Source organism: Mus musculus, chromosome 10, assembly GCF_000001635.26.
Source record: "Mus musculus strain C57BL/6J chromosome 10, GRCm38.p6 C57BL/6J".
Taxonomy (NCBI): Eukaryota; Metazoa; Chordata; class Mammalia; order Rodentia; family Muridae; genus Mus; species Mus musculus.
Genome location: NC_000076.6, coordinates 39,627,523 through 39,655,517, shown reverse-complemented (window position 1 = coordinate 39,655,517; position 27,995 = coordinate 39,627,523). Strand labels below are relative to the sequence as shown.

Sequence of the window (27,995 nt, the reverse complement as noted above, 5' to 3'; positions counted from 1 at the left end):
ACCTTCTAGGGTCATTAGAAATAGCTTACTCAGGCTGGTGAGATGGCTGGCTCAGTGGCTCTTCTGAAGGTCCTGAGTTCAAATCCCAGCAACCACATGGTGGCTCACAACCACCCGTAATGAGATCTGACGCCCTCTTCTGGTGCATGCGAAGACAGCTACTTATGTATAATAATAAATAGATCTTTAAAAGAAAGAAAAGAAAGAAATACCTTTCCATATGATTTTATAAGTCTCCCAAATCCCAGAAAAGCAAAATGACTTGCTTAGTCAGAGGTACACTCAGGAGTGGGACAGAGATAGAAAACTAGACCATAACTCTGGTTACACAGCCCCTGTTCCTTTATGCATATTCTCAGATAGTTTTACATAAATGGCCAGACCTTTTTCTCTTCGTGAAGGGATGGGGGTTGAATCCTGGACTCCTACATGCTAAGCAAGTGTTCCACCACCGAGCTACACTCCCCACCCAATTACTCTGTTTACAATTAGGATTGCTTCATTAAAAGCCTCAACTGCAAGAGAAAGCCTTTCACGTTAAAAGGATGTATAACTTTCTGGTTTTAATCCTTTTATACAGAGAACTTTGTCACATTTATCTACTACTATATCTGAGCAGTTTTGTTGATATCCCAGAGCTGCCCTTTTCAGTATAAATTAATATGCCCACCTCCACTGAGATAAACACATTCTTACAAAGAATAATCATTTTATTATTTGAGCATGATTTAGACTGGTCTAAGGACACAGAGCATCTGACCGACTCATAAAAGTAGCTGAAGTGATGAGAGTTTTTGTGGTCATAGATGTTTGTTTCTGTCACCTGCAGCATCCAGGCACTGAAGCTCTGGAAGCCCAGCGAGGACAACTCAGACTCAGGAGACAGAGGACTCTGTAGAAGAGGTGTTCCAGGGCCTGGGTGCCACCAGCCAGCTCCGCTAGAAGAATGCTGTGAGAACAGGCTGGCACTGAGCTGGAGTGGCCATCGTCACAAGGGTACCACCTGAAGGGTGGGCAGAGGGCCTCGGGGAGGAGCCACATACTCTTCCTCCCTGAGCAGCCGCAGCAGGATGTTTTTCTTATTCTTGGGCCAGCTGTAAACATGAGTGTTCTGAAGCCAGGTCGGCACATGCTCCTGTGGAAGAGAGGGCAGGAACAAGGGTCACGGAAGGGAGCGAAGCCTGGATTCCAGATCCAGGGCTCAGTTCTGAACAGCTCTGGATGCCTCCGTAGGTGTTCCCACCAGGCTGTCTTGGGAGCTGCTGGTTTGCTTTTGGAGAGTATAGCACACGAAGCACTTTTGGCTTCTGGTGCAAGCTGTGTATCTCATTATGGAAGCCATATGTGTGCAGCGTTTTCCGTCAGTCTCCCAGGCTACCTGCCCTTTGCATGCCATGTGCTTTTCACCACCTCACATGAAAGGGGTAGGACTGAGGTCACGCTGAATGATGTGAATTCCCCTGGGGCTTTGGGGGAAGGATGCCAGGGCTGTGGGCTTAATCTAATTCATGATTCTTTCACTTCAAACTGAAGGAATAAAACAGAGCTCAGAGCTGTGAGCCTGGGGTTCCACCAGCCAGTCACCCTCAGGACAGCCCTCAGGACTGTCCGTGTGGAGCACATATTCTGGTGAGGAGAGACCATGAGAAGCTCAGCAGCAACCAGAATCAAAATCTGGAATTCTGCTGTCAGAGGAGGAGTGTGCAGCATCTAGGAGGATGCTTCGGAAGAACCACACAGTTATAGAAGTTGCTAGGCATGTATGTTCAAAAGCAACAGTGTCAGAGTGTCCAGAACAGCAATTAAGTAAGTCAGTGGGAAATGGGGAAATGTCACAGGTTTTAAAACTAGAGAAATAGAGATTGGAGTTCCCAGATGGCAGAGAAGAAGGTGGATAGTATAGAGTTCAGAGGAGGGTGAGACCAATAAAGAGATTTGCCAGTTAATAACTGCATTTAGTCCCCGGACAAGCCAGGGCCAGCAAGGATGAGGGGTCCTTTCATATGTATTGTGCATTGTTCGACCTTATGCGTCCAGTCCACAAATACTGGTGTCTTAGTTTGGGTTTCCATTGCTATGACATGACACCATGACCAAAGCAATTCTTTTTTTTGTTTGTTTGTTTGTTTGTTTGTTTGTTTTGTTTGTTTTGTTTTGTTTTGAGAGAGGGTTTCTCTGTATAGCCCTGGCTGTCCTGGAACTCACTTTGTAGACCAGGCTGGCCTCGAACTCAGAAATCCACCTGCCTCTGCCTCCCAAGTGCTGGGATTAAAGGTGTGCGCCACCACTGCCCAGCTCCAAAGCAGCTCTTATTTTATATATATATACATATTTTTTTTATTACGTATTTTCCTCAATTACATTTCCAATGCTATCCCAAAAGTCCCCCATACCCTCCCCCCCACTTCCCTACCCACCCATTCCCACTTTTTGGCCCTGGCATTCCCCTGTACTGGGGCATATAAAGTTTGCGTGTCCAGTGGGCCTCTCTTTCCAGTGATGGCTTACTAGGCCATCTTTTGATACATATGCAGCTAGAGTCAAGAGCTCTGGGGTACTGGTTAGTTCATAATGTTGTTGCACCTACAGGGTTGCAGATCTCTTTAGCTCCTTGGTTGCTTTCTCTAGCTCCTCCATTGGGGGCCCTGTGATCCATCCAATAGCTGACTGTGAGCATCCACTTCTGTGTTTGCTAGGCCCCAGCATAGTCTCACAAGAGACAGCTATATCAGGGTCCTTTCAGCAAACGCTTGCTAGTGTATGCAATGGTGTCATCGTTTGGAGGCTAGTTATGGGATGGATCCCTGGATATGGCAATCTCTAGATGGTCCATCCTTTTATCTCAGCTCCAAACTTTGTCTCTGTAACTCCTTCCATGGGTGATTGTTTCCAATTCTAAGAAGGGGCAAAGTGTCCACACTTTGGTCTTCGTTCTTCTTCAGTTTCATGTGTTTTACAAATTGTCTCTTATATCTAGGGTATACTAAGTTTCTGGGCTAATATCCACTTATCAGTGAGTACGTATTATTTGAGTTCTTTTGTGATTGTGTTACCTCACTCAGGATGATGCCCTCCAGGTCCAACCATTTGCCTAGGAATTTCATAAATTCATTCTTTTTAATAGCTGAGTAGTACTCCATTGTGTAAATGTACCACATTTTTTTGTATCCATTCCTCTGTTGAGGGGCATCTGGGTTCTTTCCAGCTTCTGGCTATTATAAATAAGGCTGCTATGAACATAGTGGAGCATGTGTCCTTCTTACCGGTCAAAGCAGCTCTTATAAAAGCAAACATTTAACTGTGTCTGGCTTATAGTTTCAGAGGTTCAGTCCATTATCATCATGGCAGGAAGCATGGCACATGCAGACAGACATGGTGCTGAAGAAGGAGCTGAGAGTTCTGCATCTTGATTTGAAGGCAACCAGAAGAGACTCTTTCAGGCAGCCAGGAGGATTGTCTCAAAGCCCACTTCCACAGTGACACACTTTCTCCCACAAGGCCACACCTCCAATAAGGTCACACCTAATATTGTCACTTCCCATTAGCCAAGCATGTCCAAACCACCACATCCGGGCTCTTCCTCTTGCAGAGTAGAGGTTCCAGTACATTCCTAACATCTAGGAATCCTCCAGAATGAGGCTGCCCCCAAGCTCTGAGTGCTCCAATCTGAGTGTCAAGCTATTTACTTAGCTTCTGTCTTCCCCTTTGCCAGGCCTAGAACATTCTCTGATGGCTTGGCTCATATTCTCTAAAGCTGTCAGCATACCCTTGGGAAAATGATGAAAACCCTAATGCGAAACCCAGCAAGGTTCACTTAGAGACCCGTGAGGATTCAGGCCTGCCTTCTATAGGTGTGAGGGTTGAACTGTGTGCAACAAAATAATTATGTGGAGCAGAAAGCAAAGTGTCCATCCTTTGGCTCTAACGTGAGAAATGAGAAGCATTAGATGATAAATGCCCTCATATTCTTGGGCACTTGCATACTTGATCCCCAGTTGGTGATGCTGTTTGGAGAGGCCTAGTAGGTATGGGATGGCTGAAGGAAGTATGTTACTTGAAACGGGCTTTGGGGTTTCAGAAGCCACACTCTCTGCTTCCCGCTTGTTGTTTGGGATGTGAGCCCTCAGCTCAGTGTCCAGCTCTAGATGCTGTGATTGCATGATTGCTGCCTCACTTCCCTGACATGATGGAGAAGCATCTTCCCCTCTGCAGTCACAAGCCCCAGCGAGCCCTTCCTTCCATACGTTGCCTTGCTCATGGTGTATTATCACAGCAACAGGACAGTCACTATGCACAAACCAGCCCTTCCTGTACACAGACGGAAATTAAGACAGCCATGGTCCTACCCGATAACACTTCCAGAATGCTCGGAGCCCAGTGCACAGAAAGCTAGTTGATCTTTCTGGGAACTCTGTTATCTCTGAGGGCTGTTAAAGAGTTGACAAGATTTTTAACCTAAAATCCCAGGTAGTCATCAAGCCAGACTTGAAAACAAAGATAGAATTATTGAGGACTGCTTGTTGGTTGGCTTGCTTACCTTCTTGGCATTTGGGAAGAGCACAGGGATGAATCTGAAGTTCATGCTTCCCTGACTTATGAACTCAATCTGCATCTAAAACCAAAAAATATGAAGACTTAATCCAGGGTCAAAGATGAGTTGATGTGTCAACAACACTACCAGCCCACAGGACAACTTTATTCTGGGTGGTTTATTTGAGTGCCAAATTGCTTAAAATTTTAAGCTTCCTCCAGACACATTATGCCACTTTTTCTGTATAGACCACTATGATGGCTATTGTTGGCTGTCAACCTGAGTACGTCTAGAATTAACTAAAAACTAAAGATGGGTGGGTACACAAGTGAGGGATTTTTGCTTAATTAACCCATTCAAAATGGGAAGATCCACTTCTAAGCCTGATCTTTGAGGTGGGAAGATCCACCTTTAATCCAGATCTTTTGAAATGCAAAAACCCACTTCTAATTTGGGCCACACCTTGCGCTGGAAGCCTTTATGAATGGAAGAAGGAAGCATTCCTCTCTGCCTGCTTGCTCTCACTCTCACTAGCACATCCATTCCTACACTAGATTAGAGCCTGCTTCTTCAGGATTCCAGTATATACTGAAGAGCAGCTGAGAAATCTGGCTTCGTGGATAGAATAGCTACTGGATCCTTGAATCTTCTGTTGGTAGACAGCCATTTTTAGACTAGCTGGACCAGAACCTTTAAGCCTTTAAGCCATTCTAATAAATTTCCATATGGAGAGAGTTCTATCCTTCTAGAAAATCCTGAGTAATACAGCCACTTACTGAAGACCTATTAAAATCACTTTCTGCTGGGCGGTGGTGGCGCATTCCTTTAATCCTAGCACTTGGGAGGCAGAGGCAGGCAGATTTCTGAGTTGGAGGCCAGCCTGCTCTACAGAGTGAGTTCCAGGACAGCCAGGGCTACACAGAGATTGTCTCGGGGGAAAAAAAAATCACTTTTTGGGGACCAGAAAGCTGGCTAGCAGGTACAGTTGCTTGCTGCCTTGTCTGAGAACCTAAGTCCTATCCCTGGAGCCCACACGGCGGAAAGAAAGAGAGAACTGACTCCTGCAAGTTCTCCGTGGATCTCTACTGTTTAGTGACACAATTTGTTTTCAGTTAGGGTCTCACATGTAGCCTGTAATTCACTACATGGCCCAGGTTGAGTTTGAACTAAAAGCAGTTCTCCTTTGTCAGCCTCCTGAGTGCTGACCTGGGTTTTAAAGATTAGGAGTATGCAGGGGCTGGGCCACCTCAGTTTATAAGATAAGGCTGGGTGTCCCTCTCTCAGTTCTTTAGTCTATGGCTTTATATTACTTGCTTTCTATTGCCAAGTATGAGAGTACTTCTAATATGAAAATGAGTAAAAGCTAAAACCCAGGGTTGGTTGGTTGGTTGTTTAGCAGGGCACCACTGATACGATTTGGACAATCCTCCCAAAGCTATCGATCTAGTGAGCAGGCAGGAAGGAAAATTGCTAACCAGAGGACAGACAGCAGAAGAGTGTGATGCTCAGGGGCTATCTGTTCTGCTTCTGGGAGCCTGGAGGACAGTAACAGGAGAGGGATCCCTGGGCATGAAGAAGGTTCTGGTCGGGTAGACAAAGGTGGGGGAAAGCGAGGGCAGAGGGCACGCAAGCCTGGAGGAGGTGTGTTGTTCTGACTGCAGCCATCTAGCAATTCACTTCTGGGGCACAGTAGGCCTGACAGAGGAGGCTAGGAGGTTAACCATGAGGAGCCCACTCTGTCAGGCCTGAGGTTCCCTCACCAGATCAGTCAGACTCTGCTCACCCAAGAGGATTTACCTACAAGAACTCAAACAAAATCAGAATTTTTCAATACTGAGAGAGTTAAAGTTTTCCAGATTCCCAAGGCCAGCACAGAGCTTTTAGCCATCTGATGCCAAAGATAAGAGCAAGGCATTATGTACCCTGAACAGTGTCATCCTCCGATTGATTTTCAGAGCAGAACCTTTTGTTGTGCATGAAAATAAAACTGAGAAGTGAATGTGGAGGCGCCGACAACCTCACTCTCACAGTGCGGATCTGCCACCCGGGTCTTCTCAGAGCCAGCTCCCTTCCAAACAGAAGACAACACCAAAAGCATACACCACATACTCAGTTCAAGTACCAGCCATGCCATCTCGAAGAAAGCGCCTGCAGTCAGGGGCTGAGTTACAGTAGAGGGAGGGTTCATTCCAGCTTCAAGGGCAGTGTGGGCTACTTGGTCTGTCCACTAGGCTCCTGCTCTGTCAAAGACAAGCCCTCAGCAGTATACTTTTGTTGTCTCTCATAATTTCTTTCAGAGACTGGCTTTCTAATGGCATCATTTGATTTGTGTAGTAACTACTCAGATGCCTAGAGGAGGCAAGGAAGTCGGCCTATCAATGGGGAGATACTGATGGCGCATCCAGTCCCTTCTGTGACGAGGAGAAGCCAAAGACATTAGGGCCAAGAAACCAAATTTGGAGACCACATGGCTATAGCTGGCACAGTCATTGGGTTGAACTGTGTGTATTACTGGCTGGCTTTTCAATATACTAGCACAACTAAACAGGTTTGTCCAGGAACTGGTAGGGACCTGGAGTCCTTCCCAAGTACCAACTGCTGGTTCCTGGGACTGGCAGGTTCTTAGAGATGTAGACAGAATGTCAGTATTCTGGGAATGTGCAGACATGATACAGACAGCTAAGGGATAGAAATATCCAGTCAGTCATGACCTTCATGGATCAGTTTATTTCTAAGAATACTATTTTTCAGACTCCACAGGCTGGCACTGGGTAAGACTGGATATGAGGCAGACTTAGCTCCTGACCCTTAGCCAGACCCTTGAATTTTACCACCTTACCTTAGCTTCCACTTTGGGTTGTAAACTCAAACAAGTGGTTCACACTGACAGAGATCCTAAAGACTCAGATGATAAGGGTGCTGCTTACACACCTTCCCTGCCCTCTACCCACAGGGTGGATGGTGGTCAACTTTTCTTTCCCCTGGGGAAAAGGTGGCCTGAGGCTACTGACTGTGTCCTGCCCTATGCTGCTTACTTAGTCCTTGCAGTGAGGTGTGATGATCCCCGATCTCCGTGCAGGATGAGACTGAAACTGGGTTGTGAGTTCAAGTCCAGTGACTTCCCTGCTCTTTCTCTAATGTCAGAATCCTTGGTAAAAAACAAGCCAGAGAAACCAGGGCCACTCTTGCCTTCAGACACACAGTTCCCACAGGACAGTGTGAAAGTCACAGGTCTAGTCTGGCTTCCTAGTTAAATAGAAATGGTCTCTAACGTATCTCTAAATCTACAAAGGACAAGATGGCAAGCAGTCCATAAAACAGCTAGCTCTGAAGCTGGGTAATATTTCCTCCAAGTTGTTGAGCAAGTTTGATTCCTTCTAAATTCTCCCATGGTTTAAGTGTAACCAAGCCCCACGGCACAGGTTAGGGAGTAGAATGTTCCCCACCTATCACAAAAGAACAAATATCTCTTTGGTTAAGTGTTTTCTTGTGCCAAATGCTTTGAATATCACTTCACTTATCTTCACAGCACCGTGTATAGTGATGATCCATTTTGTGAACAGGGTTGCAGAAGGGCAGGATTTAAGAACTTGGGCCATGGCCACATAGCCTGTGCTTAGGAGGCTAATGTGACACATGCTTTTTTGGCATGACAGAAGTGTCCTTCCCAATTTTCACTTGCCTCTCTGAAAAAGGGAGGAACAGAATGTAACAGCTACAATGCCCAGCCCACTCCACCACTCTAGCCTCCTAAAACTTCACACTTGTTGGTAAATAGCCAAGCAAACAAAGCTCTACTTCCTAGAACTTTGACTGATACCTCTAAGTTACTGGCAGGACCAGTTTGAGTACTGGGTGGAGGAGTGATGCTGCTTCATAGGTCTCAAGGTTCAAAATATCCTGAGCCATAGAAATAACTGTGGCATCCCCAAACATCCCAGTACCTTGAATGAAGAAACAACCCCCCTAGAGAGGGTGCCTGCCCCAGAGGAAGAGCCAGGCGCTGTGGTCCCTCACTCACCATCCGATGAATGTACTTAGTATGTAAGCCATGCTCGTCCTCGTCCAGCTGCGACTCAGCGCCTTCCACATCCTGTTTGTATTTGGGGCTGATTGCTACGATTATCATCACTGTCTTCTGTAATGAGAAGGAGGAAAGCATGTTTATGGAAGCAGGAAGCATGGTTCGTTTGGTGAAGGCCAGCTGGAAACTGGCCAGCAGGACCATACGCGGTCCCTGACCTGCTGGCCAGTACACGACCAGTCCCTCTGTGAAAGCAAAAGGCATCAGCGCCGCCCAACCCCCACAGGCCTGCTGTCACCTCTACCCCTCCCCACTGCCTCTGCGCCCAGCACCCACAAACATGCAGAACAAATGGTTCTGAGAGGAATTCTCCTGCCGTCCACAACCTTCTCTAATAAACATCTGATGAAATCTGAAATCACTGACTCTGCATGGAGGCAGAAAGACATCACCACTGCACGGAAAAGCACCCTTCTTCCCTGCAGCCTGATGTGAGCTGTCAGTCACCATGCACCTCCACTGCCCTGCTTCACCTGTGCACATCAGCACAGTCAGTAGGAGCAGACCCTTCAACACACAGCAAACGCCGGGCTGCAGGCAAAAGGAAGGCAGCAAAACCCAGCCTGCTGAGACTCCCACCCCACCCACTCCTGCCCAAAGAAGTACCCAGACACAGACATGCTGGCAGCAATCAATTTCTATCTTGTTAAAGCACAGAGTGTCCCAGTGGCTAGTATAGATTCTGTCTGTGGAAAACGAATCACAGGGCTGCAAGTGGGTGCCCTGGGGTAGCATGCTGCTTAGCTTTCAAAGCTGCCCAGAAACCTCTCAAGCCCAGTCCTACAAAATGCTTGGAATGGCCTCCAATTCAGCTGGGTTCTGCTGCACCCTCCCACCCCCCGCTATCATTTCCTCCTTTCCTATTCTGCTCTAGAAATTGTTTGTGCTGATTGTTATCAACCACCTGTGTCTGGTTTGACCATTATTTCCTGCCTCTGCATGTCCAGGAGGGTGACCCCATCCTTCCTTTCCAAGTTTTTGCATAGCTTCTAACAAGAGAGGCTTTGTCCAGGCTTCCTCAGACTCAGACTTGGGGAGAGTATCAGTGTTTCTACTATGAAATATCTTCACAAGCTAATTGTTTTTCTCACCAGCACACATCCTCAGATTTTTGGAACATACTTACATCTCGAAGATAGCGCTCCATCCATTTAATGATATCAATACCCCGGATTCTATCCTCAAATATGTCAATCTACAAGAAAAGGATGCGCAAAAGAGCTCTTAATGAGAGCTTTCTCCGAGTGCAGACCTCAAGAAAACACAAGATCCTACATACATGTGCAACCCTAAAAGTAGTGCTCTCAATAAGGAGGAACACGTGAGACCAAACAGAGAAGCAAAGAGGTTCGTGAAATATGCTCACTTCAGTGTTCATAGATATTTAAGTATATAATATCCATAGCTAGAATATAGTGTTTCATTTCAAAATGTGTCTGCAGCTACACAGTAATTATATGTTCAGAAATCTAAAAGACACAGTATATCACAAAGTTAAAAATAGTACAGTTATGTATCTGCAACTTGAAACATTTAAAGGCAGATTCTGTGACTTTAGTGAATATTTTGTGTACAAATGCTGAGATACAACTGTGGTGTTGGGTCATGATGATAGGATTATGTCAATTATACATCTCTACAGGATTGGATGAAAGTTGGGCGAAATCCAAGGAATCATCACAAAAACAATCACTGAGCTGGTAGAGAGGGGCTAAGGATGAAAGTCAAGAACTCTGGGACTCTGATAAGACTCAGAGTAGTCTTCTCTCCTGGAAGTGTGTGTGTGTGTGTGTGTGTGTGTGTGTGTGTGTGTGTATGCCTGTGTGTCTGTGTGTCTGTGTGTGTGTGTGTGTGTGTGTGTGTGTATGCCTGTGTGTGGTGTATATATCTGTGTGTGTGTGTGTGTGTGTGTGTGTGTGTGTGTGCCTGTGTGTGGTGTATATATCTGTGTGTGTGTGTGTGTGTGTGTGTGTGTATGCCTGTGTGTGTGTGTGTGTGTGTGTGTGTGTATGCCTGTGTGTGGTGTATATATCTGTGTGTGTGTGTCTGTGTGTCTGTGGTGTATGTATCTGTGTGTGTGCATGTATGTGTCTCTGTATGCATGTGTGTAGTGTGTGCACATGTATGTGGTATTTCTATTTGTGTGTGTGCGTGTGTGTGTGTGTGTGTGTGTGTGTGTGTGTGTGTGTGTGATGTATATAAGGCACTTCTGGCCCTGATATAGTTGTCTCTTGTGAGGCTATGCCGGGGCCTAGCAATATTAAGTATATAATAAATAGTCAGCTATTGGATGGATCACAGGGCCCTCAATGGAGGAGCTAGAGAAAGTACCCAAGGAGCTAAAGGGAACTGCAACCCTATAGGTGGAACAACATTATGAACTAACCAGTACCCCGGAGCTCTTGACTCTAGCTGCATATGTATCAGAAGAGGGCCTAGTTGGCCATCATTGGAAAGAGAGGCCCATTGGTCGTGCAAACTTTATATGCCTCAGTACAGGGGAACTCCAGGGCCAAGAAGTGGGAGTGGGTAGGTAGGGGAGTTGCGGGGGGAGGGTATGGGGGGCTTTTGGGATAGCACTGGAAATGTAAATGAAGAAAATACCTAATTAAAAAAAAAAGTCACTCCTGGTTGGAAGAGGCAATATACTGTGTACTAGAGCAGATGAGTTCAGAAGGTCTCTGGAGAAGGGTTATTTGATTAGACTTACTGTACACGTATTAATCAGCCTAGTGTTACCCTGCTGTTTCGAATGGACCAAACCAAGTCTCAGGTCTTCATCAAGCATCCTGAACCAGCTACTATCTTTTCCCCACATTAGTTCCCTTGTAGCACAGCATAAGCCCTTCTGCAGTGTAAGTCACACTGACCATCCCCCCATCCCCTAACTCTCACACACTATGGCCATAGTAGCAAACAACCCATTACAGCATCCTATCATTTACTCAGTGTCTCACATATGACCTCCTCATCCTCCTAAGCTCCCTCTAGGAGAGACTGTGATGAGGTGTGTGCTGGCCCATCTGCCAGTCTGTGATGTGCAGTCAGGCATTGCCATTTCAGACCAAGGAGGAGAAGCTTGGGCTCCACTCAAGCTTGCTGCTCTTCACCTTCATGACTGTGCTCATGAGGACTTATGGCAATACAGAAGAGACAAACGTCATGGTGCCATACACGATGTGAACACACCATCAGTGGTCATTATTCCTCAGCACGGACCTTGTTCCCATGCTCCAGAGACAGACCCACGTTCTGGGAGGTGTCTGCCTCTCTACGTTTCCATCAGAAATCTAGACTTGTCTATGACACGTTTTCCACACTGCTGGTGTTACGAGCTAAATTGTGTCCCTCAAATGCATATGTTAGCTGGAAGTGGTGGCTTGCACTTGCAATCTCCCTACTTGGGAGGCTGACGTAGGGGGATTGTCAGTTTGGCCAAGAAAGTGAGATTCTGTCTCAAAAAATAAGATAAAAATTAATTTATTGAAACTCTGCCATTACCTCATAATGTAACTGGATGTGGGATAGGGCTTCTCAGATGATAATTTGGGTAAAATGAGGTGCTGGTGAGCCCCAATCCAATAGGATTGGTGTTCATTGGAAGAAGAGAGAATCAGTATACAGCTCTGTGCATACACAGGGGAGGGACCATGAAGACACAGAGAGGATAGCCATCTCCAGCCAAGGAGAGAGGGTCCAAGATGAAACCAACCCTGTTCCCCATGTTCTAGGCCCAGCAGCCTCATGGCTGCTTTCAGGCACCATCCCCCATCTCTAGTAACTGTGTCCTGCTGGTGGCAGGACATGGCACTCTTCCTAAGGGTTTCTTTCCTAAGACCTACCCAAACCGGTATGCTGCGGTGGCTGCTCTTGTTGTTGTTGTTGTTGTTGTTGTTTTAATTAAATTCTCCTTAAATGACTCTTTGCTCCATTTCACTAAGAGGATCCCAATGTGTCAAGTATAACACATAGCTGCTCACAGACACAGGCTTCTACGGATAAGAGTCAAGGGGCATTTAAATCCCCCCTGAATTGCCTTGATTAGAGGCATTTAAAGGTTAAAACTGTGGCTATTCTCCAGGGGCAGTCAGAATCCGTATGTTTATATTTGAAGAAGGAAAAAGTGAGCTCTTGTATGCTGCCTCACGGCTCACGGCTCAGCTTTTATGTCACAGTTGCCCTAGCACTGTCTTATTCTGGAAATGAGAGAGTGAAACGTTATTCTAGGGAGTTGTGAAGTTGGATTACATAAATTGTAGGCATATCTTTAAATTTTTAGGTACTTTCATTTTTTAATGAATTACAGGGGGAAAAAAAAACCTTCAAATAAAAACTAATCACAGCCAGGCAGTGGTAGCACACACCTTTAGTCCCAGCACTTTGGGGGCAGAGTCAGGCAGATCTCTGTGAGTTTGAGACCAGCCTGGTCTACAGAGTGAATTCTTGGACAGCCAGGACTACATAGAGAAACCCTGTCTTGAAAAACGAACCAACCAAAACAAAATCCAAAACTGTTGAACACGCTAAGCAACTGCTTTATCCTCCAGCACCCCCACTTTACTGGTTTTTCACTCCTCTCTGGAATCTACTGCTGCTGCGTGCCTAGGAGAGGCTTCTGGGAAGGGAGGGAGGGAGGGAGGGAGGGAGGGAGGGAGGGAGGGAGGGAGGGAGGAAGGAAGGAAGGAAGGAAGGAAGGAAGGAAGGAAGGAAGGAAGGAAGGAAGGAAGGAAGGAAGGAAGCTCTATGATTGAGGAAAGCCAGTCCTCTGAGTAACAAGCTGCAGCATTTTGTTTCTCCTAAGGAAGAATGTACACAGCTTTAAGCTGTGCTGTCTCGGGTTAGCAGGGAGACAGAAAGATTATGTGCTTGAGGGCTTTTGGACCAAGATTACAGTGGACTGACTGTAGGGAGTGAATTAAAGTCATCTCCCCAGACCTAGCCCAAGCCATGATTTCCCTGAACAGAATCTTCACTCCTGAAAGAAGGTGTAAAAAGGCAGCCCTGTACAGTGGGGTACTCAGGTTTCTAACTCAAACCTCATAATCCAGTACAGAATAGAGGGGTCTGGTTTGGTACAGCTACCTTGGTGACTTTGCAGCCTCCTGTACCAAGGAGGGACCTTGGTGGCTAATGGCTGATGAGAAAGGGCAAGGGTAGAGTGCAGGAAAAGCCAGGCCTTTCCTTTAGCTAGGGCCAGCAGGACCCACGGCAGGAATTACCACTATTATAGATTCGGGGAGGAAAAATGTTGGAGACTTTGGGTAGTTTACACTGTGGTGGAATACTTGTCTAGTATGAATGAGGCCCTGGCCTTGACTCTCAGCATCAAAGAAATAGATAGATACCTAGAAAACAATTATCTAAACTCATAAGCATTTAGTTCATAATCACATAAATAATGAAACTGTTTAAAACAACAACTATTCATACTTTTTCATTATTGTTGTTGTTGTTGCTATCGTGTCCGACTGAACTGTAGAGCTTTTTCTCTTTGAATCGAGTACTTACCGCAGTTTGGAAGCCGTTCACCAACAGAAAGTTCACAAATTTCACCACCTCCATGGCTGTGTCCATAGAATAAGTGATAAAGACTTTCCCTAAGAGAAAATTTTCACAGTTGTTGAAAGCAATCGAATTATTCTTTTTTACACAGCCAGTCTATGTAGTATGCATTGCCTGTTGTGCTGGAGGGTGGTCCAAGGGCTTATGCTTGTAGTAGTGTGGGTTGCTGTCCTCTGTGAGACGGGCTGGGAGCTGTCCAAGCGAGTACATGCTGTCCAGAGTGAACAGAAGACAGAAGGGGCAGGGGAGAGTAAGGGCAGGCTCAGACAAGCCTTAGCGGGTCTTTGGAACGCCACAGGAGATGTTACCACCCACAGCCCAAGTGGCCTTCAGCTCAAGCCACTGCCTTGTTTCTTAGAGACACTTGGCCCTGTGCCCAAGGAAAATACTCTCCCAGCAGGCTAAGAAGCTAGGCTTGCTAAGGGGCCACCCAGCAGTGCCTGCTTTTGATCTCTTGATGCTCTCTGCTGCCCTGAACTCTTGCCTGACAAGACCAAGTAGGGGGTGGGAGAGGATGTGTTTGCTTGCCCTGCCCCCTTTGGCTCATTTTGGAGAGAGGTCAGGAAGCAGGAGTAGTCTGATGCCCAGATCAGAGACGTGAGTGCAGCTTCAGTGGTTTAAGGGGGACACAGTGCCTCAGGACAGTTCAGTGTTGCAGGTGGTCTCTTCTCTCACAAGCAAGCAAGGAGCCGTGGACAGAACTGTTGTGGACAGGCATGCCTTATCCAGCCAGAACCACTCTTTCCTCAGATTAAATAAAGTATTGGAGAAACGTCTTCACTAGCAGTTTGCTGTGGTAGATGAATAATCTCTATATGTTGCCTTTTAGTGTGGAATGCATCAGTTAAAATCTCAAGAAACCCCGAGGCAGAGGATTAAGAGATACTGAAGAGAAGATGAGTCTGTGTGCATTTATCTGTGCTTAGCCTGCTCCGAATGGGAACTCAGCTCTCAAATGAAGGTGTGTGTGGTATGTGATGGTGGAAGTAACCAGCAGCCAGGCAAATGGCAGAGCGTGGCCCTTTTCCACCTCCATGTGTAATAATTGCAGGACTCCCTTCCCAGGTAAGATGACAGAATATTGGGACCGTATGCCATGTAAGCCCATGTCTGTCCACTCAGATATTTTGTTTAATTGAAGTATATATGATTTTAAAGTGCCTCAGAAACAGATTTTTTGCGTGAAAACCAGAGTTATCATGGTCATAGAAGTCTTCCAGAGCTGGAAGTGACTTCAAGTAGAGATTCAACAAAAGCAATTAGCAAAGCAAAGGGCTGGGCTTGGTTCTGAGTGTCCCAGTTCTGGAAAGAGCGAGCCTCTCTAGCAGATGATGATTCAGAAGTAGTGACTGATTGCTTAAGATTTCTGGAACTAAGAATCCTAGCTGGCCTCACTCTCAGAACATTCTGGTGATATTTCAACATGTCTGGTTCTAGCAGCAAAATGTGGGGAACGAATCACTGCCTGACAATGAATGGAATATTTCTTTAAATAAAACTAAATTTCTTGAGTTTGCATCGGGGTGTGAAGCAGTATGGGCGATATGAGACAGTTTTTGTTTTTGTTTTTTCAGACAAGACTGCTCACTCCTGCAGAAAATGACCTTGTTCTTGAGAGCTGCTGCTAATTTACAGTGAGGCACTAGGTTTCTACCCAGTGCCACGTGAGCAACCAATCCATCTACCCAGGGGCACGGCACTGACGAGCAGCATCATTTAGAAGGAAAGAAGTATGGGTGGTGTTTGTTGTTTCCTGTGTGTTAAGGAAAATCCAGTGGTAAGCAGTTTGGGAGCATTGCTTCTGAGCTAGGCTCACTGAGGAAGGGGAAAGCTGCATTGTACTATCTACATAAAAATATAGCCGAGATTCCGGATGAGTGGCTAAGCCAAACCCTCTGAGCATGAAACCCCACAAGAAGAAGCCACGATGCAAACAACTCACGTAATTCTTCTGGCAAATTGCTGGTTCTTAGAGTTCCTCGGGCTAAGGGGTTGCTAGGGGGTCTAGGCACGGCAGCTAGGGATGGAGCCTGGGGACCATGTGGTCTCAGCTCTGCAGGAAGGTCCAAGGACTCCTCAGGGGCTTCCACTCCATTAGATGGTGGGCGGTAGAGCTGGTCCCTGCAAGGGAGTATGTTTACAGCAAATTTTTATCTTCATCACAAACACAGTTTAGGCAGACAGAAAAACTTTACAAACTGTGGGACCATTCCAATGCATGATCTCCCCTCTGCCTTAACTTCTTATCTGACACAGATGGAGAGGTGGGGCATGGAGTTTCCTTTGTAAAAAAACCAAGCCAGCTGGTTCCCATATGTGAGGACCTGTGCTAGGGGTCAAAAGAGGGACGAGGGATTTGATTTCTTTATTCAAGGTCTGTCTAATTGGGAAAATAAATCCCATGTACAGGTCAGACAAGGTCACCAGCAAAACAAAATAGCGTGATGGGTGACATAGAAAGATAATAGTAAAGGCTGCAAATAAAAAGACACAGCTTTTAGCTCGGGAGGGATAACATTTGATTGTGTTTCATAAGTTTTTTGTTTGTTTGTTTCTTTTTTTTTTTTTTTTTTTTTGCCATGTAGGTTTAAAAGCATTTCTCTTGGTAACAAGGATGGCTCAAGGGAGGGATACATGAATCTCGCTGAGAAGGGGAATCAGAACAGACATCTCAAGTAGATGGGGAGAGGGGACTGGACAGGGGTGGGGACAGGAACAGGAGGGATCTGGTGGGAGGACGGAGGGAGAGAGTCCTGAAGAGACAACTTGAAGAGCATGGGAGCCCATCGCTGGGATGCGCTAGGGCAATAGAAACTCCCAGGAATAAGTGAGGGTGACCCTAGCTACAACTCCTAGCAACGGGGATTTGGGGCCTGAACAGGCCCTCTCCCGTAACCAGGCAACACTTCCAGTGGAGGGGCTGGGACAGCAGCCCAGCCACAAAACCTTCAAGGTACAATATGTCCTGCCTACAAGATGTGCTGGGGTAAAGGTGGCTCAGAAATTGTGAGAGTGGCCAACCAATGACTGGTCCAGATTGAGACCCATGCCGTGAGAGAGATCCTACCTCTGACATTGCCCTGAAGGCCAGGAGCCATAACTGCCCCCCCAACCCATGTTAGAACCAAACAGCAATGGCAAAAAAAAAAAAGTCAAAGAAATTATTCCTAATCATATTCTGCTATGCTCATAGATTGGTGTCTAGCTCAATTATCATCAGAGAGGCTTCACCTAACAACTGATGGAAACAGATTCAGAGACCCACACCCAAACACTAGGTGGAGTTTGGGTAATCCAAGGAAGAGGGGGAGGAAGGCTTGTAGGGGCCAGAGGGGCCAAGGACACCACAACACCCCCCCCCCCGCCCACACACACACACACACACACATCAAGTAACCTGGGCCCATAGGGGCTCACAGAAATTGAACCACCAACCAGGGAGCCTAACTGGGACTCACCTAGGCCCTTCACACATATGTTACAGTTGTGTAGCTTGATCTTGTGGGATTCCTGACAGTGGGAGCAAGGACTGTCTCCCTCAGACTCTGTTGCCTGCCTCTGGGACTTTCCTCCCTACTTGGCTGACTTGTCTAGCCTTAATAGAAGAGGCTGTATCTTTCTGCAACCTGACATGGCATGGCAGGTTGATATCCACAGAGGCTGGCCCTCTTCTGAAGAGAAGTGAGAGGAGTGGACTGGGGGAGGGGAGAGGTGGCAGAGGCATTGGGAAGAGCAACTGCTGTTGGGATGTAAAATTAATAAAATCAAAAATTTAAGAAAGTTTTTTTTTTGTTACTCTGTAAGTGAAAAAAAATCTGACTGGTGACATGGCATTTCTATTATTATGATGCCTGCTGGCATTCCTGTGTGTGTCATGCAGAGGGGAAGAAAAACTGCAGGCCCTCCTGTGTGAGTTCTAGAAAACAATAGAAACACAGCTATTGTTTCTGCCACCTTTCTGATTTCTACTGGCACACAGTCACAGGTGTATGTGTTTTGCAGAGAACCCAGCATCCCTGGATGTTAAGGACAGGGGTGGCATCTCTCATTTGCCATAGCAGTTCTGCAGTAGAGAAGTCCCCGCCATCTGCATCAGTTGCGGTGATGCTGGAAGAGGAGGCTCCATTCCCTGGACCATTTTCTGACCCTTCTCTAGGCTCCAATTCTATAAGCGCCCAATCCCCTCTGCCTAAGACAGCTGCAGGTGACAGGTCAGATGGTGCAGCTACAGAGGTGCGTGCTGTCAAGGCTGATGCCTTGGGCTGGATCCCTGGGACCCACAGTGGAAGGAGAGAACTAGCTCCTCACGAGCTCTGTCCTCATGTGCTGTGTGTGGCAGTAGGCGCACACACCTCATGTGCTGTGTGTGGCAGTAGGCGCACACACCTCATGTGCTGTGTGTGGCAGCAGGCGCACACACCCAGAGAGGAGTGAGTGAAAAATGAGAAGGCACTACGGCTGGAAAGACGTCACTCCTATAACATACTTCTCCCATGGAAATTAAAACTAGACCTATAATGTTTTGTTTCTTTTTAAAAATTGGAGGTGAATATGTAAATGTGTTAAAGTCAGGAGAGTGAGACCATGGTTGTCATTTATTTTATATTTTCAATAGTTTCAAATTGTAAAATTTTAATGTTATGATATAAGTCTGTGAATGTCTAATTTTAATAGGCTTTTACTTATGTATTTACCCCAAAGTAATTTAAGTCTTAAAATCTTATGTAATATTAGAACTTAAAAAAAATCACAGCCGGGCTTGGTGGCGCACACCTTTAATCCCAGCACTCGGGAGGCAGAGGCAGGTGGATTTCTGAGTTCGAGGCCAGCCTGGTCTACAAAGTGAGTTCCAGGACAGCCAGGGATATACAGAGAAACCCTGTCTCTGGAAAAAAAAAAAAATCACAAAACCTCAACTGCATGAGAATGTTTAGGGAAGTTATTTATTTTATGTTTTCATAAATGTTGAGCAAATGAGGCCTCTAAAATATACTTTCAGCTACTAGAGATTCATTTCCATATTATTTATATTAACTCTTTTAATACACAAAGTTGTTTTATTGTTTCAAAAGATGATTACTGGTTTGATAAAGAAATGTTAAGGCCTTAATAATTAATACTGGCTAGTTTTATGTCAACTGGACACAAACTGGCATTACCTGAAAGTAGAGAGCCTCAAGTAAGAAAATGCTTTCGTAAGGTCTGACTGTAGGGCAGTTTCTTAATTAGTGATTGGTGGGGAAGGCCCAGCCCATTGTGGGTGGTACCATCCCTAGGCTGGTGATGCTGGGTTCTATAAGCAAGCAGGCTGAGCAAGTCACAACGAGCAAGCTGGTAAGCAGCACCGTCCATGGCCTCAGCATCAGCTCCTGCCTCCAGGTTCCCACACCGTGTGAGTTCCTGTCCCGATTCCTTTGAATGATACAGAGATGGAAGTCAGACAAACCCCTTCCTCCCCAGCTTGCTTCGGTTGTGGTGTTTTATCGCAGCCGTAGTAATCATAACTAAAGCAATGATGTTCAAAACCTTTCACATATAAATAGCATCATTAGATTAGTGGAAGGAAACTTCTGGTATTAAAGTTCCCCTTCAGATTAGTGGTAGGAGAATTAGCTCCTTAGTTAAACATTTTTTGGTATACTAAAATATAACTCGGATACCAGAACAGGCTTAAATTAGTGCTATAGAAACATCTGCTATGCAGTACCTTTCAACTCTCTTATAAATCTTTTTTTTTTTTTCCCAAAAAGAAAGGTTTATTTTAGGACTGGGTACGGTGACTCACATCAAATCCCAGCACTCAAGGTTAGAGGTAGATGCAGGCAGATCTGAGTTCGAGGCCAGCCTGGTCTACAAAAGAATTCGAAGACAGCCAGGGCTACACAGAGAAACCCTGTCTCCACCAAAACAAACAAAAACACAAAAAGCAAAACAACAGAAAGTAAGTCCAAAGTTTGGCCCAGTGGTACACGCTATTTGTGAGGGCCACTCAGGAGGATAATGACTTTGAAACCAGCAAGGGCAACACAGTGTGAGTTTGAAGATAGGAAAAACTACACTTTTAGCTCCTGAACACAAATGAGTTAACTCAGAAAAGGAAAGGGAAAGGGGAGCTTTCTTCTTCGTTGATCTGTCCCTCATCATCCACACCATCTTCCCTCTACCTCATAAACTTGCCGTGATCTATCTTCCATGATGGTGGCAGAGCCAAGATGGGCCTTTGGAACTTTGAACTAATGAAATAAGCTTTCATTAATTCCTCAGCTTCAAATAGCTTGTTATACCAGTGGGAAGCAGACCAAAACAAAGGGTTAGACAATGTTTTGAAAACCAGCATTATTTTTCTGGAAGAGGCATAAGAGAGATCAGCTCGTTTGGATGGTCTTGTTACGCAAGAAACTAACAAGAAGCCAAACGTTGAGGGCAGAAGGAACACCCTGTCAACCACTTCCTATTGTGCTCCAACCTGAACAGTCCATACTGAGCATCTCACTGTGGCTGCGCTGACCTGGGGGCGGGCCTACAGAGACCCTCCATGCATCTTTGTTGCAGCCACATCCTTTTCACGGGAGGGGGTGGTGGGGTTGGGGGCGAGGGTGTCTTACCATACCCATACCTCGGGAGCCTCGGGAAAGAGAAGTCTCTCTGTGCAGGTCTCTCTTCTTGGTCTTGGGGGCTGGAGTCATTCAGGATGACCTTCTGCACAGGGCGTGGGCCTCTTGCCCTTGCCCCAGGAAGGACCTGCCCAGGCAGAGCAGGCTGGAGTACTTGCTGGTAGGCTGCTGCTGGAGGGTAGCCATGGCCGTCTGTGAACACAACAGGAGCAGAGGTGGTCCTCAGCTACTTCATGCGAAAGACATGCAAGCTCGCTGAACAACTTTCTCCCAATAGCCACTGAGGGGTCCAGAGAGTAGCCACCTCCATAGTATTTGTCATATTTCTGTACTACTAACTACTTTTTAATATTCATGAAACTGATATACTTCTTTTCTATGAAAAACATCTGTGAAATCACATGTTTGACATTCTAACTAGAAAACTCAAAAAAAATTTAAGTCATGTTCTAATAAAATACTTAGAATAACACAACCATGAAGAGCCTCTCTGGCACCACTGTTCCTAATATCCAGAACCTAGTGCCTAAGTGTGATAGACTTAAGATTACATGCTGGGCTGGATGTGCTACATCCAGCAGATCTGGGAGCAGATCTCTGTGAGTTCAAGGCCAGCGTGATCTACATACTGGCACCCTGTCTTAAAAACAGTCAAACAACGACAAAATTACTGTGCACCCCACAGCTACTAAACACACACACACATAAACATAAAAATATCAATTAATTAATTTTAAAGAGCAACGATTAGAGTAAAGCCAAGCTGGCAGGAACCGACCCGATGTGAATATGTAACCTGGGAGAAAGTTGGTCCTAGGAAGGCCCCAGAGCAACAGGGTTCCAAGAGAAGGCCAGCGAAAAATAAAGAAAAATTCAAGGCTGGGACAGATGCCTCATAAGTTAAGAGTACTTGCTGTTCTAGAGGATTTGAGTTTGGTTCCCAGCACCCATGTCAGGAGGCTCACCATGGCCTGTAACGCCAGCTCCCGGGGACCCAGCACCCTCCTGTGGCCTTTGGCACATACTCACACAGACCTAAAATGAAAAATTGAAAAGAAATGCAGAGGAGAGATGTGAGGGTGGGGGTGGGGCTATGAGGGCATTACACAGGCCAGAGGGGAAGCTGGGAAACCTGAGAGGTGCAGGCACATGGGCTGAGAGAAGATCCTCGTGACCCAGCTGTCGCATCTACTCAGCACAGAAGCACAATGAGCCAGGAAACATAATCACTAAGGCCATAGAAAGCATTTTTTTCTTGTTTAAAAAAACGGTCATTGGTTTTAAATCCTCGCTTGACTTATAGTATTAGTTCTGTTGGCCTGCCAGTGTAACATATATGAGGGAGACACAGAGAAATAAACTGGCAAAGAACCTAGAAGTGACACAGTTAGGATTCACCCCGCAGGGTCAGGAATAGGGAGAATGGCACTGTCCTGTGTTTGGTATGCATAAGAATCCTTGCGTACTTTAAAGGCTTGTTCAGGGGAGTGGCAGCCTCCACCACAGAATAGCAAGCACCGATGTATGTGTACTAGTGTGTCTGTTTCCAGGTCCCCACTGTCTGCACTCGGCTTGGTTGGGTGACCCTGGCAGTTTACTAGGGCTACTAAGACTCTCAGGCCTGGCCAAATCCCCTGGAGCCGTTTCATTGTGTGCCTTGACCCTTATATCAGCCGTATCCTTCCTACCATTTTTTTTTTCCTCTTGCAGAAAGTGACTGTGACCCTCCAACCTAGACTGTCTACTAGCTTTGACAATGACCCCTGTCCTGCTATTGGTAAGCCCTAACTATTGCCAACAGAATGTTTGAGGGAAGGGAGGAGAAGAAAGGGATTGCCCAGGCTTGTCCCAACACGGGGCTGACAAAGGCAACCAGGACTGAGGGGGCCTCTAAGAATGGGGAGACAGAACCATGGAGATTTCTGTGGTCTAGGAGAAAGTCTGCCACTAAGGTTTTGCTTTGATGGCCTTCCTAGAGCCGGTCAGATAGATTCCAGGTCTAGATTGCCAGTGGGAGTTTGGGGCAGCCAGGCAGGTTGCTACCGCTGCTCAGGCTAAAACAGAAAAACCATCCTGCAGTCACGTCACTGACCAGAGCCCAGCTCTCCATTAGGTTAGCCTGCTTGGATTGAGAGACAGCTCAAGCTGCAATTCTGCCAGGCTCTACTGCATTTAAGATCCAGCCTTTGTGACCAGGTCCCTCTCCATCGATCTTGCCTCCCACAGCGCTGCCACAGGCTTATCATGGCCCACCTTCATCTTGAATACCCCAAGCTGGTCACCACCTCTGGGATCTGAGCTTACCATCTTCACTACTCAGAAAGATCTTGCCCTAAATCTTCACAGATCAACTTCATGACCCCTATCACCTACCTGTTCTAGGAGACCCAGCCCTCGACACGTTAGCCTCTCCTTCCCTTGGTTTATTTCACTTATCACGGGGTGGGTGGAGTTTTTGACATCATTCACCAAGCGAAGTGCAGCTACAGAGGCAGTGTTCAATGACTGAGCAGTTAGTAACACAGGCAGCTTATGCACGGAACAGGAGCCATTTTGAACTGTGCAGCCTGCTTGCTAAGTCTTGGTTTGCTATACTGCCTGCTTCATGTCTGCTGTTCACTCTTTTAGAAATCAGTTTTGCCCTCCAGAAATGAGAAAGACAAGGTCAGAGAGGAGAAACTGGCAGGGCCCTGAAAGCTTTTCAATGGGAGATGCTGAAAGTGAACTCAAGTGAAGTTTTCACTCTTTGGAGCCATTTTTTGCTTCCCGCACCCATTAATGAGTACCTAATAACATTTGATTCGCGTTAAAGGGACTCGAAAGCTCTAATCACAGGGTGTGCTTCCTTTCCAGAAGGCGGGTGTTAGTGCTGTTAATCAAAAGCCTTTGAATCGAGGTCAGATGATTTCGAGCAGATTACTTCCCCCGCACAACATGTTTTTGTCTCATAGCAACAAATCGTATCATTAAAATCGCTAAGCACGTGGGCTGTTTGATGAGCCGTAACTCATTTCTGAAATAGCCACCTGTGATAAGAAGTTACACCAGTGCGTATGAGCAGACGAAATGGCCCACCTTGTTGCTTCTTAGGGTATCAACAATATAATCCTCCATGCCATCCTCTTGTTTAAAACACAAAGTGACTATCAGAGGGTCATCCGAAATGAACCCGTTCCTTCTATGTGTGGAACTCGGGCCGTTTTGCCTGGACATTTGGCTAGTTGTTAAATTAGAAAGTCTGTTTATTAGGTAAATAACCATCTCTTCATTGCTTGAGTTTTATGTTGTTTTTTTGTTTGTCTGTTCTATGTTTTCATTCCCTGGGTCTATGTGCACAAGTGTATACCCCTCTGCATGCTTGCAGGTCAGAAGACAACTCGTGAGGATTGGTCCTCTCTGCCCTGTGGGTCCCAGGAGTGCATCAGGGATCAGGCTTACTGACAGGCATCCTTACCCACTGAGCCAGACTGCCTGGCCTCACTGCTCAAACTGTAATCCTTCTGTTCCACTAGCGTGGCCAGGCCTTTCTGGCTCCGTGCTGTGCTGAGTGCTGGTCTAGGTGTGCTGAGGACTGGAGAGTCGGAGCTTCTGTTTCCCAGAGAGAGTGGTTTCCCTCAGAATGGGATACAGATTCCTTCCCATGCTTTGCATCCTTCCTGCTCTGGGCTATCACTCTCTCTGCCCTCGTGGCCTCTGTTCTTGGCGCCATAGCAACATCAGTCTCTTTGCTTCTTTGACCTTCTCGTTCCTTAGCTTTCAGCTCAACTGTCTGTCAAATGAGACCTGCTCTGCCTGCCTGCCTATTAATAGCCTTTCCAACCCCTGGCATTTTCTTTATAGCATATATGCTTTCTCGTGTTATATGCATATTTTTATTTATTTTCTGTCTCCTCTGCTTGTGTGCTGTATTTGACATTGTGTAGTGCCCAGTACACAGCACGGCATGTTTTACTAAATAAATTGATAAATGAATGGGCATGTTTTATTTACAAGTTCATTTTCCTTCCTTCTTTCTTTCCCTGCTACACAATTAAAGATGGCTTTCAAAGACTTGATGTCACCAAGACTCTACCAATGATTACAGAGAGGTTTCTCCTTTCCCCAGAAGGTAGAGCCTTCTTTTCATTCATTCAACAAATATTTATAGAACCTCTACTCCCAGGCACATAGTGAGCAAAGATAAAAATGAGACAGTTCCCTTATGCAGTGCAAGATAAACAGAGACAGAGAGAAATCTGTGTGTCTGTAGGTGTCTGTTTTTCAACACAAACCCACACTAGTCAGTGTGTGAGAAGGCGAGGCATATAAATCAGGAGCCACCTACTTGAGAATTGCTACTCAAAAATAGCTTCCCACCGGCTTGTCTCCTGAGCCTAAAATTCCATCAGGAGAGTTTTCTCTGTAGGAGATGGAAGGTGGGTGATGTGACAGACAAATGACTTGCTAGCGAGTAACTCCTCCGCTCCGAGGCGGTGGGTGCTGAGCACAACATGAGAACAGCCGATGGAAATCTTGTACCGTGCTAAATGAGCGCCCAGCACCGCCTGTTGTTTGTCAGTCTCGTGAGCCGCTTGGCTCCAGTACAGACAGTCTTCATGTCACTGGGCTCTGACCACTTGGAATTGTAAACCAAGCCCTAAATGAGGTTTTCTGTGTATCAGGAAAAACCGTCAGCATTTTTCTTCCTTATTAAGATGGTAGTAAAAGAGCTTATGAGGGAGGAAATAAAAATCTGATTTTCAAGTTGTCAAAAAACATCACGATGAAATGTGATCAGTTTAGCCAGAAAGCAAAATGGCCAACATAAACTGTTAGATGAACTCCCACAGCTGGAAGCAGCTGTGGCTCCAGCAAGGCAACGCCTTCCTCTGTCGTTTCTTCCATCTGGTGTAGTGTTCCCTGCTTTAATTGTAAATGCATTTTAGCATACAGTCACACGGACTATCTCTGTGTGTGTGCGTGTGTGTGCATGTGTGTGTGCGTACATGTGTGTGAGGTGTGTGTATATGTATGTGTGCCTGTGTCCATGGGAGCATGTACCTATCATGTTATCATATTCTGCCACCTTAATAAAGGAAGCAAAAGTTGTATATAACATAAGGGCTCAGACTTCATCTGTTGACCTTCAGTTGAAAGGTTCTCAGACAACAGAGAACGACTTCTCCTGGAGCTTTAGTGAGGAAAACATTTCTTGTTTTCATCTACTTTGGATTTTTTTTTTAACATGAAAAGGATGACCAGTAACGTTACTTTTGCTTTAACTTGCAAAGCGTGAAGAAACACCATTTACATGGTGATCATTATTTATTTATATACTCATTAACAGGCAAGGAAGCACTGCTCTTCCAAAGCCGAGCAGAAGAACCACGTGGCCCTGGTTCCACTGCACAGCCTCTGTCAGGTGAAGAGCTCTTCTGAAGTGCTTTTGTTGGCAATTAAGTGCAGTTATAGTTCTGACATGAAACTAAGCATTTGTATACCTGTCCTGAATGTCTAAAATCCGTGCCAGCAAAGAGGGATCTGCAAGTGAAGGCTTCCTCCACAGGGCTGGGCTGCGGGATCCATTTCCAAATAGCAGCAAAGCTAAGAACTGCTCGCGCTGGGGCTTGCTGTCAGCCAGCCTCTTTGCTAGAGCCTTTAGTGCATTATCTCATTTAGTCCTCACAGCAACCTCCTGGGAGGAGTCCTTGATGCCCTGCTGGGCACTTCATTAATATTCCAGGGCCACAGTACCTAGCACAAACCCCCACAAGCACTGGGCCACCCTGATCCCTCTGATTAGGACTCTCAGGAGCAAGGGTCAAGGGTACGCAGTGTGAGCTAAGGCAAGCTCAGGTTTTAGACATGTTTGTTCCTTTCCACTTTTATTTATATTTTAATCATAGAAATAATGTTATAAAAAATTAACGCATGTCTATTAATATTACAAGGAAAAGTAAGTTCTTCCTTGATCCTTCTTAATTCCCGGCTTCCTCTCATGTTAGTACAATCCTTCAGGACTTTTAAAGGTGTATATTAACACAGGTAATTTCCTTTCTAGTAAACACATAAGGGATCAACACTGTATCTTGTCCCCACCCCCTTAATCCTTTTTATGTCAGAACGTATACACTGTGTTTATGCCACACAATACGGAGCCAGTAGACCACTGTATAAATAAGCCATGGCATGCAGGTGCTCTTCAGCCTGTGTTGAGCTATGACTCCATGCATTCATTACAAATGGAAAATGTCAAGTCAACCCCACAGCACTGTTACCTTCGGAGCTGACCACCCTGTAATGGATGGGCTGTTTATCAGAGACCTAAAGCTGAGCAGGCACTGTGGCTCTCTTCAGCCTCTGTCCAGTCCATCATTCCACACCATCCTCAAGTTAACTCTCAGATCAGAGATCATCGCTACTGCTCCTGCCCAGTATTAATTGGCAGTAGCTTGCTTATTTTCATACAGTGTTTTAAAAATATTATTTATTTGTGCATATCATACAGAGAGAGAGAGAGAGAGAGAGAGCATCAGATCCTTTGGAGCTAGAGTTACTTGGTTGGGTACTGGGATCCAATCTCTGATATTCCTGATTGAGCAGAAATTATTCTTAATCTCTGAGCCATCTCTCCAGCCAGCACAAAGTAGTTTTTTGTTTTTGTTTTTTAATAAATAACATGTGAGCCAGTATGTGGGTTTGTGGACTTTGAGGGCAGGTGCCCCAAGAAGCCAGAGGCATCAGATCTCCCTGGAGCTAGAGATGTAGGCAGCTAGGAGCTGCCTGACATGGGTAGTGGGAATTGAACACAGGTTAACTGGAAGGGCAGAGTACTCTCGTGAGCTCCTGAGCCATCTCTCCTGCCCTCCTGTCCTCCTGCCCTCCTGCCCTCCTGCCCCCAGTGTTTTAATAACATGCTGTTTGTATATATTTTTGCTTCTTTGATGTTTCTATTGGATACATTACTAAAAGTAAGGCTGCTGGCCAAAGGGTATGAATCCCCTTTTGATGAATAGTGAAACTGCCTTCCAGAAGTGCATCCAATTCTGCTCTTACCAAGAGTATATACAAAAGTATTCATTATCTTATACCCTAAGTATGTGCAAGGTTTTATTTTTGCATCCATCATTACATAAAATGTGTCATTGATTTTTTTTTTTGCATTTCTTTTTTAATCTGTGTGTGTGTGTGTGTGTGTGTGTGTTTGGGTGCCACAGTGCACATT

At 45.8% G+C, this 27,995-nt stretch overlaps 1 protein-coding gene and 1 long non-coding RNA gene across 3 annotated transcripts in view; one reads left to right on the top strand and one right to left on the bottom strand.

Annotated features, from left to right (window-relative positions):
* The window catches only part of E130307A14Rik (RIKEN cDNA E130307A14 gene), a 110,597-nt gene that overhangs the window by 76,490 nt on the left and 6,112 nt on the right, over positions 1–27,995 (top strand). The gene's annotated exons all lie outside the window — the stretch shown is intronic.
* The window catches only part of Traf3ip2 (TRAF3 interacting protein 2), a 42,374-nt gene continuing 14,589 nt past the window's right edge, over positions 211–27,995 (bottom strand). The window contains exons 3-9 of one of the 2 annotated variants that reach the window (NM_134000.3): positions 20,794–20,983; positions 16,120–16,298; positions 14,124–14,212; positions 9,742–9,810; positions 8,553–8,669; positions 4,538–4,612; positions 211–1,135 (exon numbers count right to left, since the gene is read on the bottom strand). In NM_134000.3, the coding sequence (NP_598761.2) occupies positions 989–1,135; positions 4,538–4,612; positions 8,553–8,669; positions 9,742–9,810; positions 14,124–14,212; positions 16,120–16,298; positions 20,794–20,983 (866 nt within the window). In that variant the 3' untranslated portion in view covers positions 211–988. The remainder of the gene's footprint in view (positions 1,136–4,537; positions 4,613–8,552; positions 8,670–9,741; positions 9,811–14,123; positions 14,213–16,119; positions 16,299–20,793; positions 20,984–27,995) is intronic. The other variant, XM_011243105.1, reaches the window with a different exon arrangement.